The 14,670-nt window shown below is 37.1% G+C and overlaps 1 protein-coding gene across 1 annotated transcript; it reads right to left on the bottom strand.

The window, feature by feature from the left end:
• Positions 1-46: 46 nt before the first annotated feature.
• HELRODRAFT_193567 (hypothetical protein) lies at positions 47-14,428 on the bottom strand (the record flags this gene model as incomplete). Its single annotated transcript, XM_009028273.1, has 23 exons — positions 47-818; positions 988-1,042; positions 1,394-1,636; positions 1,895-2,132; positions 2,723-2,960; positions 3,279-3,362; positions 3,819-3,908; positions 4,189-4,292; positions 4,614-4,925; positions 5,071-5,215; positions 5,642-5,863; positions 6,166-6,321; positions 6,447-6,600; positions 6,798-7,118; positions 7,433-7,649; positions 7,765-7,902; positions 8,515-8,718; positions 9,874-10,059; positions 10,436-10,539; positions 11,309-11,513; positions 11,653-11,845; positions 12,169-12,359; positions 14,194-14,428. 23 exons carry the CDS (start codon positions 14,426-14,428, stop codon positions 660-662), a joined length of 4,194 nt encoding a protein of 1,397 aa, XP_009026521.1. The 3' UTR covers positions 47-659.
• Positions 14,429-14,670: the final 242 nt, after the last annotated feature.

Genomic DNA, 14,670 nt, shown 5'->3' with positions numbered 1-14,670 from the left:
GAGGCAATCATGGTATACGATTTAAGCTTGTCCGTCTAAAAAACACTTAACAAATTAAACAAGTTATTAAGAATTATGCAGAAAAAAAGAAAATTTTTAATATAAATTGAAAAAACCAATCATAATATGTATGGGTAAAACTAAAAAGACGAGATTGTCAATTAATCATTGCATTACGCGAGATTATGAAAGAATTAAAGATCCGTATTTACACAAGGTTTGATTCATTCATCCTATCATGCTCTCGTATTTATCCATTTATTGGTTAATTCGTTCATTTATTCATCCACTCATTGGTTAATTCGTTCATTCATTCATCCACTTATTGTTGGTTGATTCACTCATTCATTTATTCGTTCAGTGGAAGACTTAAAAATAAATCACCGACCCCAACAACGACCGAACCAATAAATTAGAAACCTTATAAAAATGTACACGAATCACGCACAGTACACTTTGTACAGTACACAGTACAGAGTGTACTTCTTTCTACAGAGTCGATTGTTAAACAATTTCTGCTTGCCAGCAGTTTGTTAGTTGATGCGGTGTCGTCGAATGACTCCAATGACGAGGCAGCGGTTGAGAGGAATAAGAGTGATAAGAAACAAAAAAATGAAAAGTTAATTTAAAGAAGAAAAATCAAAATGGAAGATGTTTCATCATAGCAGCAAATCGTCGTCGTCGTCACTGAGCAGGTTTGAAAACAAGTCATCGTCTCGTCCGGACGTTCCGTTGACGTTGTTGCCGCCATGAGTGACGTCGCGAGTGACGTCATCATACGTCACGTTATGCAGGAGAACTGGTTCTCGTTCTGATAGCTGTTACATGGCAAGAGTTGAGAAAAATTACCGTCAGGATTTGATGATGCTTTATTGAGATATTATTTTTGATTAAAATGGTATAGCAACAAAATAAAAATATTAACTAAAATGACGATGTAAATTTTCAAGTTAAACGAAATGATGAGTAATAAAAAAAGTGGCTGACCCTTGAATACTGGTAATCCTGCTCCCTCACGTGCTCATAACTTCTCCCAAACCTCCTGTCAGTAACATCATCATCATTCATCGTCGTCGTCGTCACCAACATAATCATCGTGTTAATAACGGTAATAATAACTATAATAATTATTGCAAAAAACGTCCACAATACACTAGCAACAAAACATTATCGGTTCAGTCAAAAATGAAATACCAAATGAAATACAAAATTCCAAATGAAATATAGAATACAAAATGAAATACAGAATACAAACTGAAATACAGAATACAAAATGAAATACAGAATACAAAATGAAATACAGAATACATAATGAAATACAAAATGAAATACAGAATACAAAATGAACTATAAAACGAAGTACAAAATACAAAATGAAATACAAAAAGGATACCTGCGTATAGAATACCTCTTTCTGTATATCAGAACGGCGACGATGATGAAGACGACGGAGATGATGATGATGGATAAGCCTACAAAGGCACCCACGATGCTCGATGAGTTGTTAGATTCACCTTTTTCTCGTTGGCCGGTTTCAGTAGGTAGGGGGCGTGTGTTTGGTGTCGAAATCGATGTTGGTGCTATCGCGGGAGACTTCGTCGTCGTCGTTGTCGTTGTTGTCTTTGTTTTTGTTGATCTGTCGTTGTAGTTTGTGAGTGGGTAAGTGGGAGAAGTAAAATTTATTCGATGGTAAGCAAAGTATTCACTTAATCAAAATAGACATTAACATAAGTAATCACCATCTTATTATTATTGCCATCCTTATTGTCCCATCATCTCCAGCTTCATCATTCCGTTAAAGTTTTTATCATTACGATCACAAAAGCATCATCACTTTTCTCATCACAATCGTACCATCATCATCATCTTCCCACCCCCCAGAAAAAAAACTCACGGTTGATCAAAGCAGGCCAGGGAAGTCACCCACTCGAACCTCCTGTTACAATTGCCTCCGAGGTACATGGGCCCACTGGTCAGCCCGATGTTGCCCAACTCACAAACAAAATCTATAGTTGTCGTTCGATTGCCTTTACATTTTGATAGTGATGAAGCTGATGAGGATGACGGTGAGGAGTAGGTGTATGTCAAGGTCAGTTTCCCGTCGTTGTAAACGAGATCTTCATTGTAAACACCTAGTACGTTCAATTTAATGGAATGCTTAACTGATTTATTGATTGATAGATTCGTTAATTCATTCATTCATTCATTTGTTTGTGCATTCGGAAAGAATCTCCCCATCTCTAAATCGCGTGTCAAGTCGATTTACAGGTAAATCATCACTCAGGCATTGCATTACTCTCATAAGGACCTCATTATGGCATGCTGCACAACAGACAGATCAATTCTATTAGGATCTCGAGTTGAGAAATCGTCAGAATCATAATCACTTTCATCAACGACATCATCACCATCGTCATCATCATTCTACATCATCGTCACCATCATTAACATCATCCCAATTATCATTATTACCACAACCCCCAACATCACCACCATCTTTTTAATCATCATCACCATCAACAACAATGGCACAGCTGCATCAGTGTTATCACGTCATCATTCTTCAAAGCATAATCACCACTTTAAAAAAATGAACAAATCAATCCCTCACCCATGCTATCAACCAAATGAACCAATCAATCCCTCACCCATGCTATCAACCAAATGAACCAATCAATCCCTCACCCATGCTATCAACCAAATGAACCAATCAATCCCTCACCCATGCTATCAACCGGGGCTGCAGGCTCACTGCCTCCAGAGCCATGAACGATGCAAGCACCAGCCTTCATACTATTACAAGCAGTGTTGTTGACAGGCGAGCAGACGTGCATGAGGAAAACTTCCCCGCCATCAAAATCCAACTCGTAATCTTTGGGGTAAAGCTTGAGGAGGGTGAGATTGAAGGTGAACAATGGGTAGGAGGGATGAGTTACCATGCAGTTGCTTCCTGTGACTGACTGGCGTCGAAATGGAAGTGGTGATGGTAATGATGTCAAGATGGCGGTAAGTAACGACATGGTGACGATGGTAATATTATGATGATAAAATTGTTGCGATGACATGAATGTTGACGGTGACATGATGAATGTTGACAGTGACGTGATGATGAATGTTGACGGTGGCGTGATGAATGTTGACAGTGACGTGATGATGAATGTTGACGGTGGCGTGATGAATGTTGACGATGGCAAGATGAATGTTGACGATGACGATTATGATGATAATGATGATGAAAGAATGATAACTTGGATGGCCGGGTAGCAACGTTAACAGACCTTGAAAGGGCACGCATGTGGAGTTTTCCACTCGATAAGTAGGTCGCACTCCTCGATATTATTGGTCAATAAAACTGGGTCACTCTGATGAAGTATGCAAATAATCATATTGATGGTAAAACAGGTACACGAAAACAGAATTTGGTCGTTAAAGCATCGAAATGAAGGAGACTTCTACTCAAGACAATCTCTTAGAAGGCAGTAATCATAGGGGCAAACATTTAAAAGTCAAAGAGCAGAAATGGGATGCATGAATGAAATCCTCTTAACTGGAGAATATGCACGCCCTTTTTAAGGTCAGATCTTCTCCAGGAAAGAGATTCACGAACACCGCAAAATTTACCAACACTGCCAGATGATATAAACAACAGCTTATAAAGATGGCACCTCATCATGGGCATCCAACAAATGTGAAACATTGAAATTATTTTCTTTTAATTTTTTATAAATGTTCATGATTCTTAACCGTTCATTCATTTTCAAGTATACATTAGTAAGTGGGACATTGGGTAAACAATTAAGAGACTTTGCTATAGATACCTGGGTAGTGGAGCATATAAACTTGACCCTGGATGACCTCCTGCCACTGCCGCATTGATCTCCACCAGTGTAGGTCAAGGTCACGGAAGAATCTGAAAGTTCATGTTCAGGGTAATGAGGGCCGTTTCATCTAGCAATCATGTACATTTTAACGTGCATGTTAATGTTGCCGTCGTCACCATTATCAGCCTCATCATCACCGCCACCATAACATCACAGTCAGCATGACCACCATCTTCCAAATCATCACCATTTAAATCATCGTCATCATCACAACAACAACACAACCATTATCAACCTCATCATCAACACCATCATCATCAACAACAACACAACCATCATCAGCCTCATCATCACCGCCACCATAACGACCTGATGAGTTATCCAGACTCGGAGATGACATGACATGGCCAGCGTCAATTGATGACGTCACATCACTGCCCACCTTGTGTGCGCATGCTCCAACTCCTGGCCCTTAATTTTTCATCATCACCACGAATTTTATTACATTATCAAACAAACCGCATAATAGTAGTTGTAATAATAATAATAATAACAATTAATATTGATATTGACGTTGTTGTTGTTCGCAAGTTATTATTATTGAACGTGACTACATACTATCAGGATGTAATTAAAATTTCTAATTTTCATCATCATCATCGTCGTCGTCGTCATCACCAACCAACCTCAATCATTATCACTAACCTCAACCATCATCACCAAACAGCCATCATCACCAGCAACCATCATCACTAACAAACAACCATCATTATCATCACCATCATCACTAACTTGAACAATTATTATTGTTCAAAGTTGCACTGCTGCCGTCACCAAGTGACCCACAAACGTTGAACTCGACACGGTCTCCTCGTTCGTTCCCGGCAGTGTAACCAACGGCATCTTTGTAAAGTGGGTCAAGGTCATACTTGAAACCAAGGTCATCGTATGTTTGACAGGAAATTAACTTCTTGAAACAAAAAGAGGCGTGTCTGATGCTGAATACTGACCAATAGGGTATGTTTTTGACAAATGTCAAGGACATATTGGTGATTAGTAAGAGGTTTTTGTCGCAGGACACTTGGACAGAAATGTTGATTTTTGCTGAAATTTAATTAAAATGTTAACATCAGTTTATGAGGCATTAATTGGATATACAATTTATCGAATTTATCAACACAGAGTTGAAATTTCACGATTAATTGAAATAGCCATGAACAATGAGATCTCGTGAATGAGGATAGCTAACACGACGAGAACTGAATCTCGGGCAGGCCATCTGAATTGACCTTAATTGACCTTTCGTTCATCCTGGCAACAACCTGCCCGTCACTTGCACACAGAACAGCTGCCACATCATCCTTGCATATCTTCAATGAGCCGCAGAGGGCAACCTGGTGGTTCATCAGGATAGCATCAGTTCATTTCATCTCATGACGATGGCGTTACAGTGCGATAACGAGCCAGCATCCCAATATCTCATGACGAATTCATATAACATCTCATCGTGATCATTTTAACGTTCCTATAACTTCCTCAATTTCATTTGAAAATATGGAATTGGTTCAACGGGAGGATAAGCAAATAATGATCAAATAAACGCAGTCAATTAAAATTAATAGATGAATAAATTAAATAAATGAATAAAACAAATTATGGACATCACAAAACACTGGAGATAGCAAGAAGCAACAAAACACTAACAACAACAACAACACGTGACAACTAACAGAAACCAACAAAAAACACAACAACTAATGCAAGCAAACGATCAAAAAACAGCAGCAAACAAACAACAATTACTAACAACAACTACCAACTTTATAAAGTCTCCCCCCTACATTAATTTCATAAACTTTCTCTCTGAAATCATTAAAGTTGTAAACGTGATCATTGATGATGTCATTGAAGCGACAGCTGTCATCAACGCTGCTTCCGCTGCTGCTGTCGTTGATAGGGCATGCCGTTGATGTGATCCAGTGTATGTTGTAGGCGCAACCATCATCATCATCACCCATGGTCACGTGTTGTATGTCTGGCATCTTTTGGTGGTTGTGATTATGATGACGACGACGATGATTAAAAGTAGGTGTGTTGTGATAGTGATGCGATAATGATTGTATGCGTAGGTACATAATTGAGTGATTTAATTTACAAGATGATGATAAGACATCAAGATGATAATCACAATGCAATGCAATGATTACATTGGAAAGTTGTTCTCAACCAAGTTCATTAACAATAAAAATTCATAAAGAAATTAAGAGTGGCGGCGATGAAATTTACTTCACAGACCACAGCAATGACTTAAATAGCGACAACTACCACTACTACAGCAACCAACCGTGGCAAGCTGCTTGCAGAAGAACTTTATGCTTAACGAGTACCTAAGCTTGTTATCTTCTTTGCATCTGTCCCCAAGGTCATAGTTCAAGGTCAATTGTTTGTCCTTGTTCATGATTGGATGACTGATTGATTTTCCGAGAGAAACGGTTTCATTCTTCACATGTGCAGTAGAAATTTGAAATTTTTGTTACAGGTTGTTCAATTTCTTCATTTAGTAGTTTAATTAATAGAATATTTAATAATAGACAAACAAAAAAACAAATGAATTGAATGGCAGACTTTGTCGAGGAAGATGAGGCAGGCACTGGACGAGGGGTCGCAGGAGGCAGTTTCCCAACCAATAAGAACGCTCCTGCACACGTTGAATATCAACTTGACCAGCCTCCCATTGAGAGTGGCCACTTTCATCCAGTTGCTTTCATACCTCGTTAGGCTGGTTGCGCGATGGAGATTTTTAAAAGTTCAAAAAAGGAAATGATATTTACAAAAGTGTCACGCATTTAACATGAAGGAAGGAGGAACATGACGGACAAAACATAACATTATGCTAGGATGGAAATAACGTTAAATTACAAAGTAATCAAACAACAATTCCTAACATAAAAATAAGCACAAAAATTATTATCGAACCTGGAAAGGTCATATCTAGCACCATCGCCGCCATTGAGCAGAGCACAGGTGTTCAAACCTGCTCCTCCCTGCTGGCCTGTCGAACCAGACGAACAGGCAAGTGACGTCATCCAAATAAATTTGTACGTCCTCTGTGTTTCTTCGACGAAGATGGGTGACGTGTCGAGGCCCGACTGATGATCGCAGACGAACTCGATGTCTGTGTGTCTGGGCACTGGCGGGTTGGATCGGTAGTCGTCACCATTCCTGTAGGTCAGCTTCAAGCGGCCATCGCTGTAGTGCAGCTGGGAGCTCCACTGACCCGTGTTGTGCACTTGCTTGCTGATGGTGATGATGATGATGGTGGTGGAGGGAGTGGGGTAGTGATGGGGGTGGTCGGGATAGTAATAACCCTTGTGATAACAATGATGATGATGGCAATGATAATGATAAAGATGGCAAGAGCTGTAATGACAGTGACGATGAGGCAATTCAAACGTGGTGCAACTGACGATGGAGGTGCTGACTGAAAATTATTGTAACAGCTAAAATAAACTATAAAATATAACGACTACATAAATTCATTAGAATTTTTACAAAAGAATTATTCATTCACCGATACATCCATCATTGCAGCAAGTAATAAATGGACTAACTCTCTGTAGAACTTTGAAACTTGACAGACTCCAGCATTGGGTTTGAGGCCTGAATAAGAAGCATTCCGAACATTACAGACAGTACTGTGTACAGGACCGCACACGTTTATGAAGTACTCATGCTCCACACTGTAACTGCCACCTCTCGTGACTGCTTTGTAGAAACCAGTTGGTGAAGTTGGCAACTTTTTGAGAGGGTTCAGGTCAAAGTTCAAACCTTAATGAATTTGTATATAAGGGTAAAGTTCAAACCTCAATGTGTTCTGCATATAAGGACAAATATATAATAGTGATATTAATAATTGTAATGTGGAAAGAAATGAGCTAGCTACCAGTGAGAGGATCCTTGATGGAACAGTCCTCACCAAGCAGGTGAGTCAGTGGGCATGCAACTGAAGTGTGCCAACTTACGAACACCTCGCATCCATCCAATGTCCCATTCAAGAGGGTCGGCTCCGTCTGATCGTTCCCTGGTTGGTTAGCAAGTTAGTGAAGAACTCATTGCACGATATAACCTAATGTTATGTGGGTACATACATAGCGATAGTAGAACTAGCAGTATTGGTCAAACTGCTATTGCAAAAATACTAAGAATACCAAAACCAGTAAAGACTTTACTAATACTATCGCTACTATCCGCACCTAAAAGTATTAAATTTGTAATTTATAAAACTCTGACAAATAAATTTTTAAAGCTTTTGACACAAATCTATCAAGCTCTTAAATAACTGTGACGTGATATCAGATTAACATTCACAGGATCAGAGGCAACATGGTGCATATGAATGGGAAAGGTGCATTTACATCTGCAGTCACCAGCCAGCAAGCACTCAAAGGATGGTGATATGCAACTCAAGCCATGCCAGCCAGCAAGGTAAGTACCCAACAGACGTGACTGCAACTATAACTAATGAAAGTTTTACTATTTTACTACTTCCTCTACTGCTGCTACTACAACGACGACTATTATTTATTACTACCTCTATAATAACTAATTACTATAATAACTAATTACTATCACTTCTACTCAAACAATGTCATGTTCACCATCACCATCAATAGTTGCATAGAAGGAGTGAAACCTGGCAGGCAGTGGAAAAATATCATAGTAGAATGTAGCCGCCGTTGGGTGTTGTTGGTGGCGTCGTGGCTCGTGTCGTTGTTGTGGTTGTTGGTGGCTATGCATGCATCTCCGCCAACGTACCTGATGACAACGGCCTTGCTAACGTCATCAAAATATGGCTGCTGCATGTAGCTACCCAGACTCACGTACCTGTTGTCTTTATCTGGAGCAAATATTTGATGATGACGACGGTAACGATGACGATGACGTGGACGCTAACTAAGATAGTACGCATCTAGCAGAAAAAAAATGTGTCGATGGGGCGATGCAGATCAAAATGATGATAGTGAACACGGGGCAATGGTGGTAGGTGCTGACCTGGAGACAGTAAAATTTTTGACCTGCCTAATGATTTGAAAGAGAGACAAACAGGCATTTCGTGTCATTAACAATTTTTTAGAAAATTATGCAATTTTTGAAAAATGTTTGTCTAACTTTTTACTACAAGAGTGAATTTTTATTATTTATTCGGTAGGTTTTTTCGCTTTTAAAAAACAGAAAAAAAGCAAAAAACCCTCCCTAATTTTCACAAAATAAAATTTTAGTAAATAAGATTTGCATGTAATAATTTCCGCCCCTCAAATATTAGAAGATAAAAAAGATGATTCTGCTATGATGACGTCACAAAAAATGATGATGATCGCTATGATAAAATAATGTTCGTGAATCAACGAATGATGACGATGATGACAGCAAAACGCTGTTGTCAGACAGAAGGAAGAAAAATTATGGTGCTGGACAGAAAATCACTTGCCTCTCCTGCAGACGATGCTGCTTGGTGGGCAGTTTTTCGCAAATTGATTCTCATCTTCATTATTGTTATTTTTGTTGTTGTTACTATTTACTGTTGTTGATAACGTGGAACAGACGTTTAAAATGATCGTAGACGACGTGTTGTTGCTGCTGCTGCTGGCCCTCACCACCCAGTTACCTGCGGATTTATAAAAAAAAATGATACACGTACGATGCATTAACTAAACAGTGGACAATGCACCAAAGATGCTCTGTAATTATTACATTTGTAACTAACTTATATGAATCAGCATCATTTCATTTCTTTTCTTACTTTCATCAATAATAACAATAATAATAATAATCAATCAATCAACCTTCGTTTAGCGTCCAGAGACCCAGTTTCCCGAGGTAGGACGGTAATAATAATAATGATAATACATGAATTACAATATAATCACACATTCATATGGTTAATATAACAGAAGAAGCATATTAAACACATCTGGACGAACACACATAACACGTGCATATATATATATGCAATGCTTAAATTTTATAACACGTATAACGAGTTGACAACTACTTTGTAACAAGCCCCTCATTAATCTTGACAGATCAAAAGTTGACGTCTTATTGTCGTTGTTGATCTTAATTGTGCACGAAGAGAGCATGTGTTGTTGCTGTTGTTGTTGTAAGCAGGCGAGTGATGTTTTCCAGGTGAACATGTACGTGCATTCATCTTCATGGAGGAACTCTGGCGCACCTTTGCCTTATTATCAACATTATCAGTATGTTAACCGCATCAACGTTATCAGTATGTTAACCGTATCAACATTATCAGTATGTTAACCGTATCAACATTATCAGTAAATTGACTGTCTCAACAATATCAGTAAATTAGAGAAACAACAATACAATACGGCATAAATCACACGCACACAAACATCAAAAACATAAAAAACAACAACTCAGACCCAAACAAAATAACAATAAAATGCAACACAAAAAACAACTTGTAACAGAAACTAACTAAGCAGCTAAATAAACAGAGACATAAACAACAACACAAACAACAAAACATAAGCAGCATCAAATAAACAACAACAAAAACAACAGCAAAAACAACAGCAAAAACAACCACTAACCAACAGTTGTGTTGCATTCAAATTGGATGATAGTTGTTCTTTGAAAGGCACTTGCACACATGTCACCACCGCCCATCACCATCACTATTTTACCGTCTGAGTACCTTGAATAGAATCAAAACGATAGCAATTATAATAATGTTAACAATAATAATAATTAATATCACTATTTTACCGTCTGAGTACCTTGAATAGAATCAAAACGATAGCAATTATAATAATGTTAACAATAATAATAATTAATATTATTATTATTTAATTAATTAATTAATAATAATATTAATACATTCATTCTACATATATACAAATGCATAATACATATATTCAAATACAATACATTCTCAAAAAAAGGTGAGATTACGATGGACCATGTGTGAGGAGAGATCACAAAATAGGTGAACATTGTGGCAGGGATGAGGTGGGTTGGAGAAAGCAGGAAAAAGTGAGAGGTGATGATGAAGATGAAGATGAGAGAGTAGGAGAGTTGTAAGAATGAAATAAAGAAGTATGGAGCACCGGATTTATTTACTATCATTGATTGATTGATCAGCCACTGACTACATAGCATTTTTTATTCTTTAAAAAGTCAAAATCTGACAAACATAAAAATTGTTACAAAATGCAAGGCAATGTTATAAAATAAAAACTAAATAACGGAGTAAGAATATTAAGGCATGGAAAATAAAATAATAATTTTAAAAAACGAATAAATAAATTAATTAATTAATTGAGTGACTAGTTAACGACAAAATAAGCACGTTGTATGTTCGTTAGAGAAAAGGTCAAATCAAATCATAATCAAATCATCAAAAGATAAAAATCAAAGAACAAAATTAAAAATCCTGAAGCTATAGTGAAGATGACACAACTAACTGAAGTTCTTGCTGTTGGAAACTGCCAATGGATTTCTTAATTTGTCCATCTCTGCTCAGCTGACAAGCAGCTGGTTGATTGTTTCCAGTTGAAGTAGATGTCATTGCATCACCATAACAATGCATAGTTTTATTAGTACAGATGTTCAGAATGTAGCTGTAGACTTTACCAGCGTTATCACGAGCTGTGATGTTGTAAGGTGTATCTGGAGGTGGATGTTAACACACATACAGATCATCGCATTCATGTTCATTTGAAAACACATATACATTGCCATATCTCAACAAAGAAAAAACAAAAATAATAAACTCAACATCAAGAACGATCTTGATAACAATAATAACCAGCTGTTAATCCAGACAAATCAATATTAATCCTTCTCTTGAGATATTCATCATCATCAACATCATCATCAGGAAGGCTGGACAGAATGCAGCTTGAATGAACAGAGATGGAAAGATCGGAGCAGGCATATTCTGTCATCCACTCGATGAGGTACGTGCAGTTGATGGCTGACGTGAGTAGTGGCTGTGAACCCTGGTGTTCATCGTTCAATTGTTGGTTCGTTGGTTTGTTGAAACAACTCTTCCAAAGAAACCCACCAACCGACAATCAACCGGAAATCAACCAACCAACCAGCCAACCAACAATTCATCCAATCAACGAATCAATCAACCAGCCAGCCAGCCAACCAACAATTCATCCAATCAACCAACCAGCCAGCCAACCAACAATTCATACAATCAACCAACCAGCCAGCCAACCAACAATTCATCCAATCAACCAACCAACAATTCATCCAATCAACCAACCAAGAAACCACGTGGAGGACATTTGAAGACGACGACGGTCCTGACAACCTTGCAGTCTGGCATCATTGAATCATTATCCACGTACTCAATGTATATCTCGTTATTATCATTCATCTCCAGCGATGACGATGACGACGATGATAAGAGTTGTGAAGATGGTTTTGAAGCTATTTTCCCCAAGCTAAAAAATGTTCCATTAGGAAAAAGGAGACAGGCAGATGATCCAGAGCATGAAGAACCTTGGAATGAACAAAAAATTAATTAATTATCCTCGCTAGCCTGTTTGTAATGCAGGTATAAAAGAATTCTTTTCCAATAAATGATAACATTACCGTTCGTACATTCATTTGAATTTTTGAACAGAATTTTATTCGGCAAAAGCACCGGAGATCAAGATACATATGCATGTGTAGACCCCCTTAACTAAAAACTGAGCATAGAAATCAAAAGACATTACAAAGTGAAATTCAAAATTTTTTAAAGAATAAACAAAATTAAACGGAAATATTCAACAAAGGATAATTTAATAAACAAAAATTGAAATTAGCATGTCGTAAAATGGTTAGAGTTTTAAAATTGATGCTTTAAAAAGACCCAACCCAACTTAGCATTATCCGGTAAGGAATCCCAAAAACGCATTGATAAAGATAATGCTGAGTTAAAGAAAAAATTGGATCTAGGCTTAAAGAAGTAGAAATCAGGATTATGATATAAGATTTCACGTCTTGTATTCTTAAAAGCAGCAAGTTCATTATAGAGTGACTGACAGAAATTTAATTTATATATTTTAAAGAAAAGAAGTAGAAGACGGCCAATATATAACTGATTAATACTACGAATATTAGCTAAATGAAAATATGGAGTAATATGATCAATAACATAGTGAACCTTGGAAATTTAAACCTTAAGCGATAAATTAAACCTAAATTTTTTGATAATTTACATGAAACAAGCTTTATGTGAGATAACCAAGATAAGTTGGATGAAATATTAATACCCAAAAACTTAACAGAATGAACTCTTTTAACTGTACAATTATTTAAAATTATAATTGGAAAAACAATGTCAGTTCTTATCTTTGGTCCAGACAAGACAATTCATTATACCAATGCATTAATCAGTCTTACGATGGGCAACTATAATCACCCAAAAGAATCAAAAGGAAGAGGAGTACAATCTGAGAAATGTTAGCATTGTGTTGGAAGAGACTTGGAAATGTGAAAATAAATCAATCGAAACATGTTGGAAATAATGAAAACCTGCATGTTCTCTACTCTACATTTTTACTGCATACATGCATGCAAAACATTTTTCAGAAATCCATGTTAATTTTTTTAGTACTCTCTGACCCAAAAAACATACAAAACTTAGATGATAAAGAAGAGTAACAAAGAAGTTAGAGGCAACTGAAGTGAACAGACTTCCAGCAAAATGCTGGAAGTCAGTTGGTGAAAGACGAGTCACAAGAAGTTAAAAGAGGAAGGTAAAAAAAATAACCACAGCAAGAAAATTTTGAAGTGTAAGACACATTTGCAAAATGCCAAATGACAGGTTAACTAATTATAACCCTGTTGGTCAGTTAAAAAAGCCGTTAACAAATGTGGATGGATGGATGGTTGGATGGATGGATGGACGGATGGAAGGAAGGATGGATGGCATTACATGATGGAAGAAGTTGGAATGTTGAATTGAATACAAATAAATTTCGGAAATGGACAAGAAAGGTGGACAGGGTCATTAATAAGGTGGACATCATCAGCCTAAACAAGGTCATCAACCAATTGATCGATTGTTTGATTGGTGAGTTAACAATGTAAATAAGCAATTTATAACTCGATAAATCGACAAAAATAATTCATGATAACTACAAATTATTTAAAACAGACCGGTAGTAGCAATAATAAATAATAAGAGCAACACACATTATGAACCGTCATCATACTACAAACAGTTCAGTGAACATAATCAGAGCACCACATGGAAACATGTGCAGTGTCTACCTGCCTACAAATGATTCACCAATAAATTGAATACTTGACTAATTAATGAGTAACAAATCATCAGTCATCAAACCTTCCATCATGTTCCGACAGACTGAAAATTTAAATCGGATATCTTTGTTATCTAATAAGCCATCATCGTCGTCATCGTCGTCATCATCGTTGTCCCTGGACACTTCATAAATATCCCCAACAAGACTGTTCAGATTAACCAAAGACCCTAGATTATCATAAAGATAACATTTAGAAGCAGTCAGGTTGCTGTACTTTGACTTCGAACTGCAGGCGACCAACGATTGCCACTCCATGCTCAATGTACATTGGTCAGAATTTATTATCTTTGGAACACCCTTTGGTAATAAAATGTCACAGGAGCCATTAATAACTTAATTTAATTAATAATTAATTAATAACTTGATTTAAAATAATGGAATTAATCTAAATTGAGCAAAAAGTTGAAGTAAAAAGTTACTTTTAAATTATCAGGCTTGCATGCACCCGTAGACACACACACACACACACACACACACACACACACACACACATATCT

Source organism: Helobdella robusta, assembly GCF_000326865.2.
Source record: "Helobdella robusta unplaced genomic scaffold HELROscaffold_54, whole genome shotgun sequence".
Lineage (NCBI taxonomy): Eukaryota > Metazoa > Annelida > Clitellata > Rhynchobdellida > Glossiphoniidae > Helobdella > Helobdella robusta.
The sequence above is the reverse complement of the archived record's forward strand: the minus strand, read 5'-3'. Positions and strand labels throughout refer to the sequence as shown.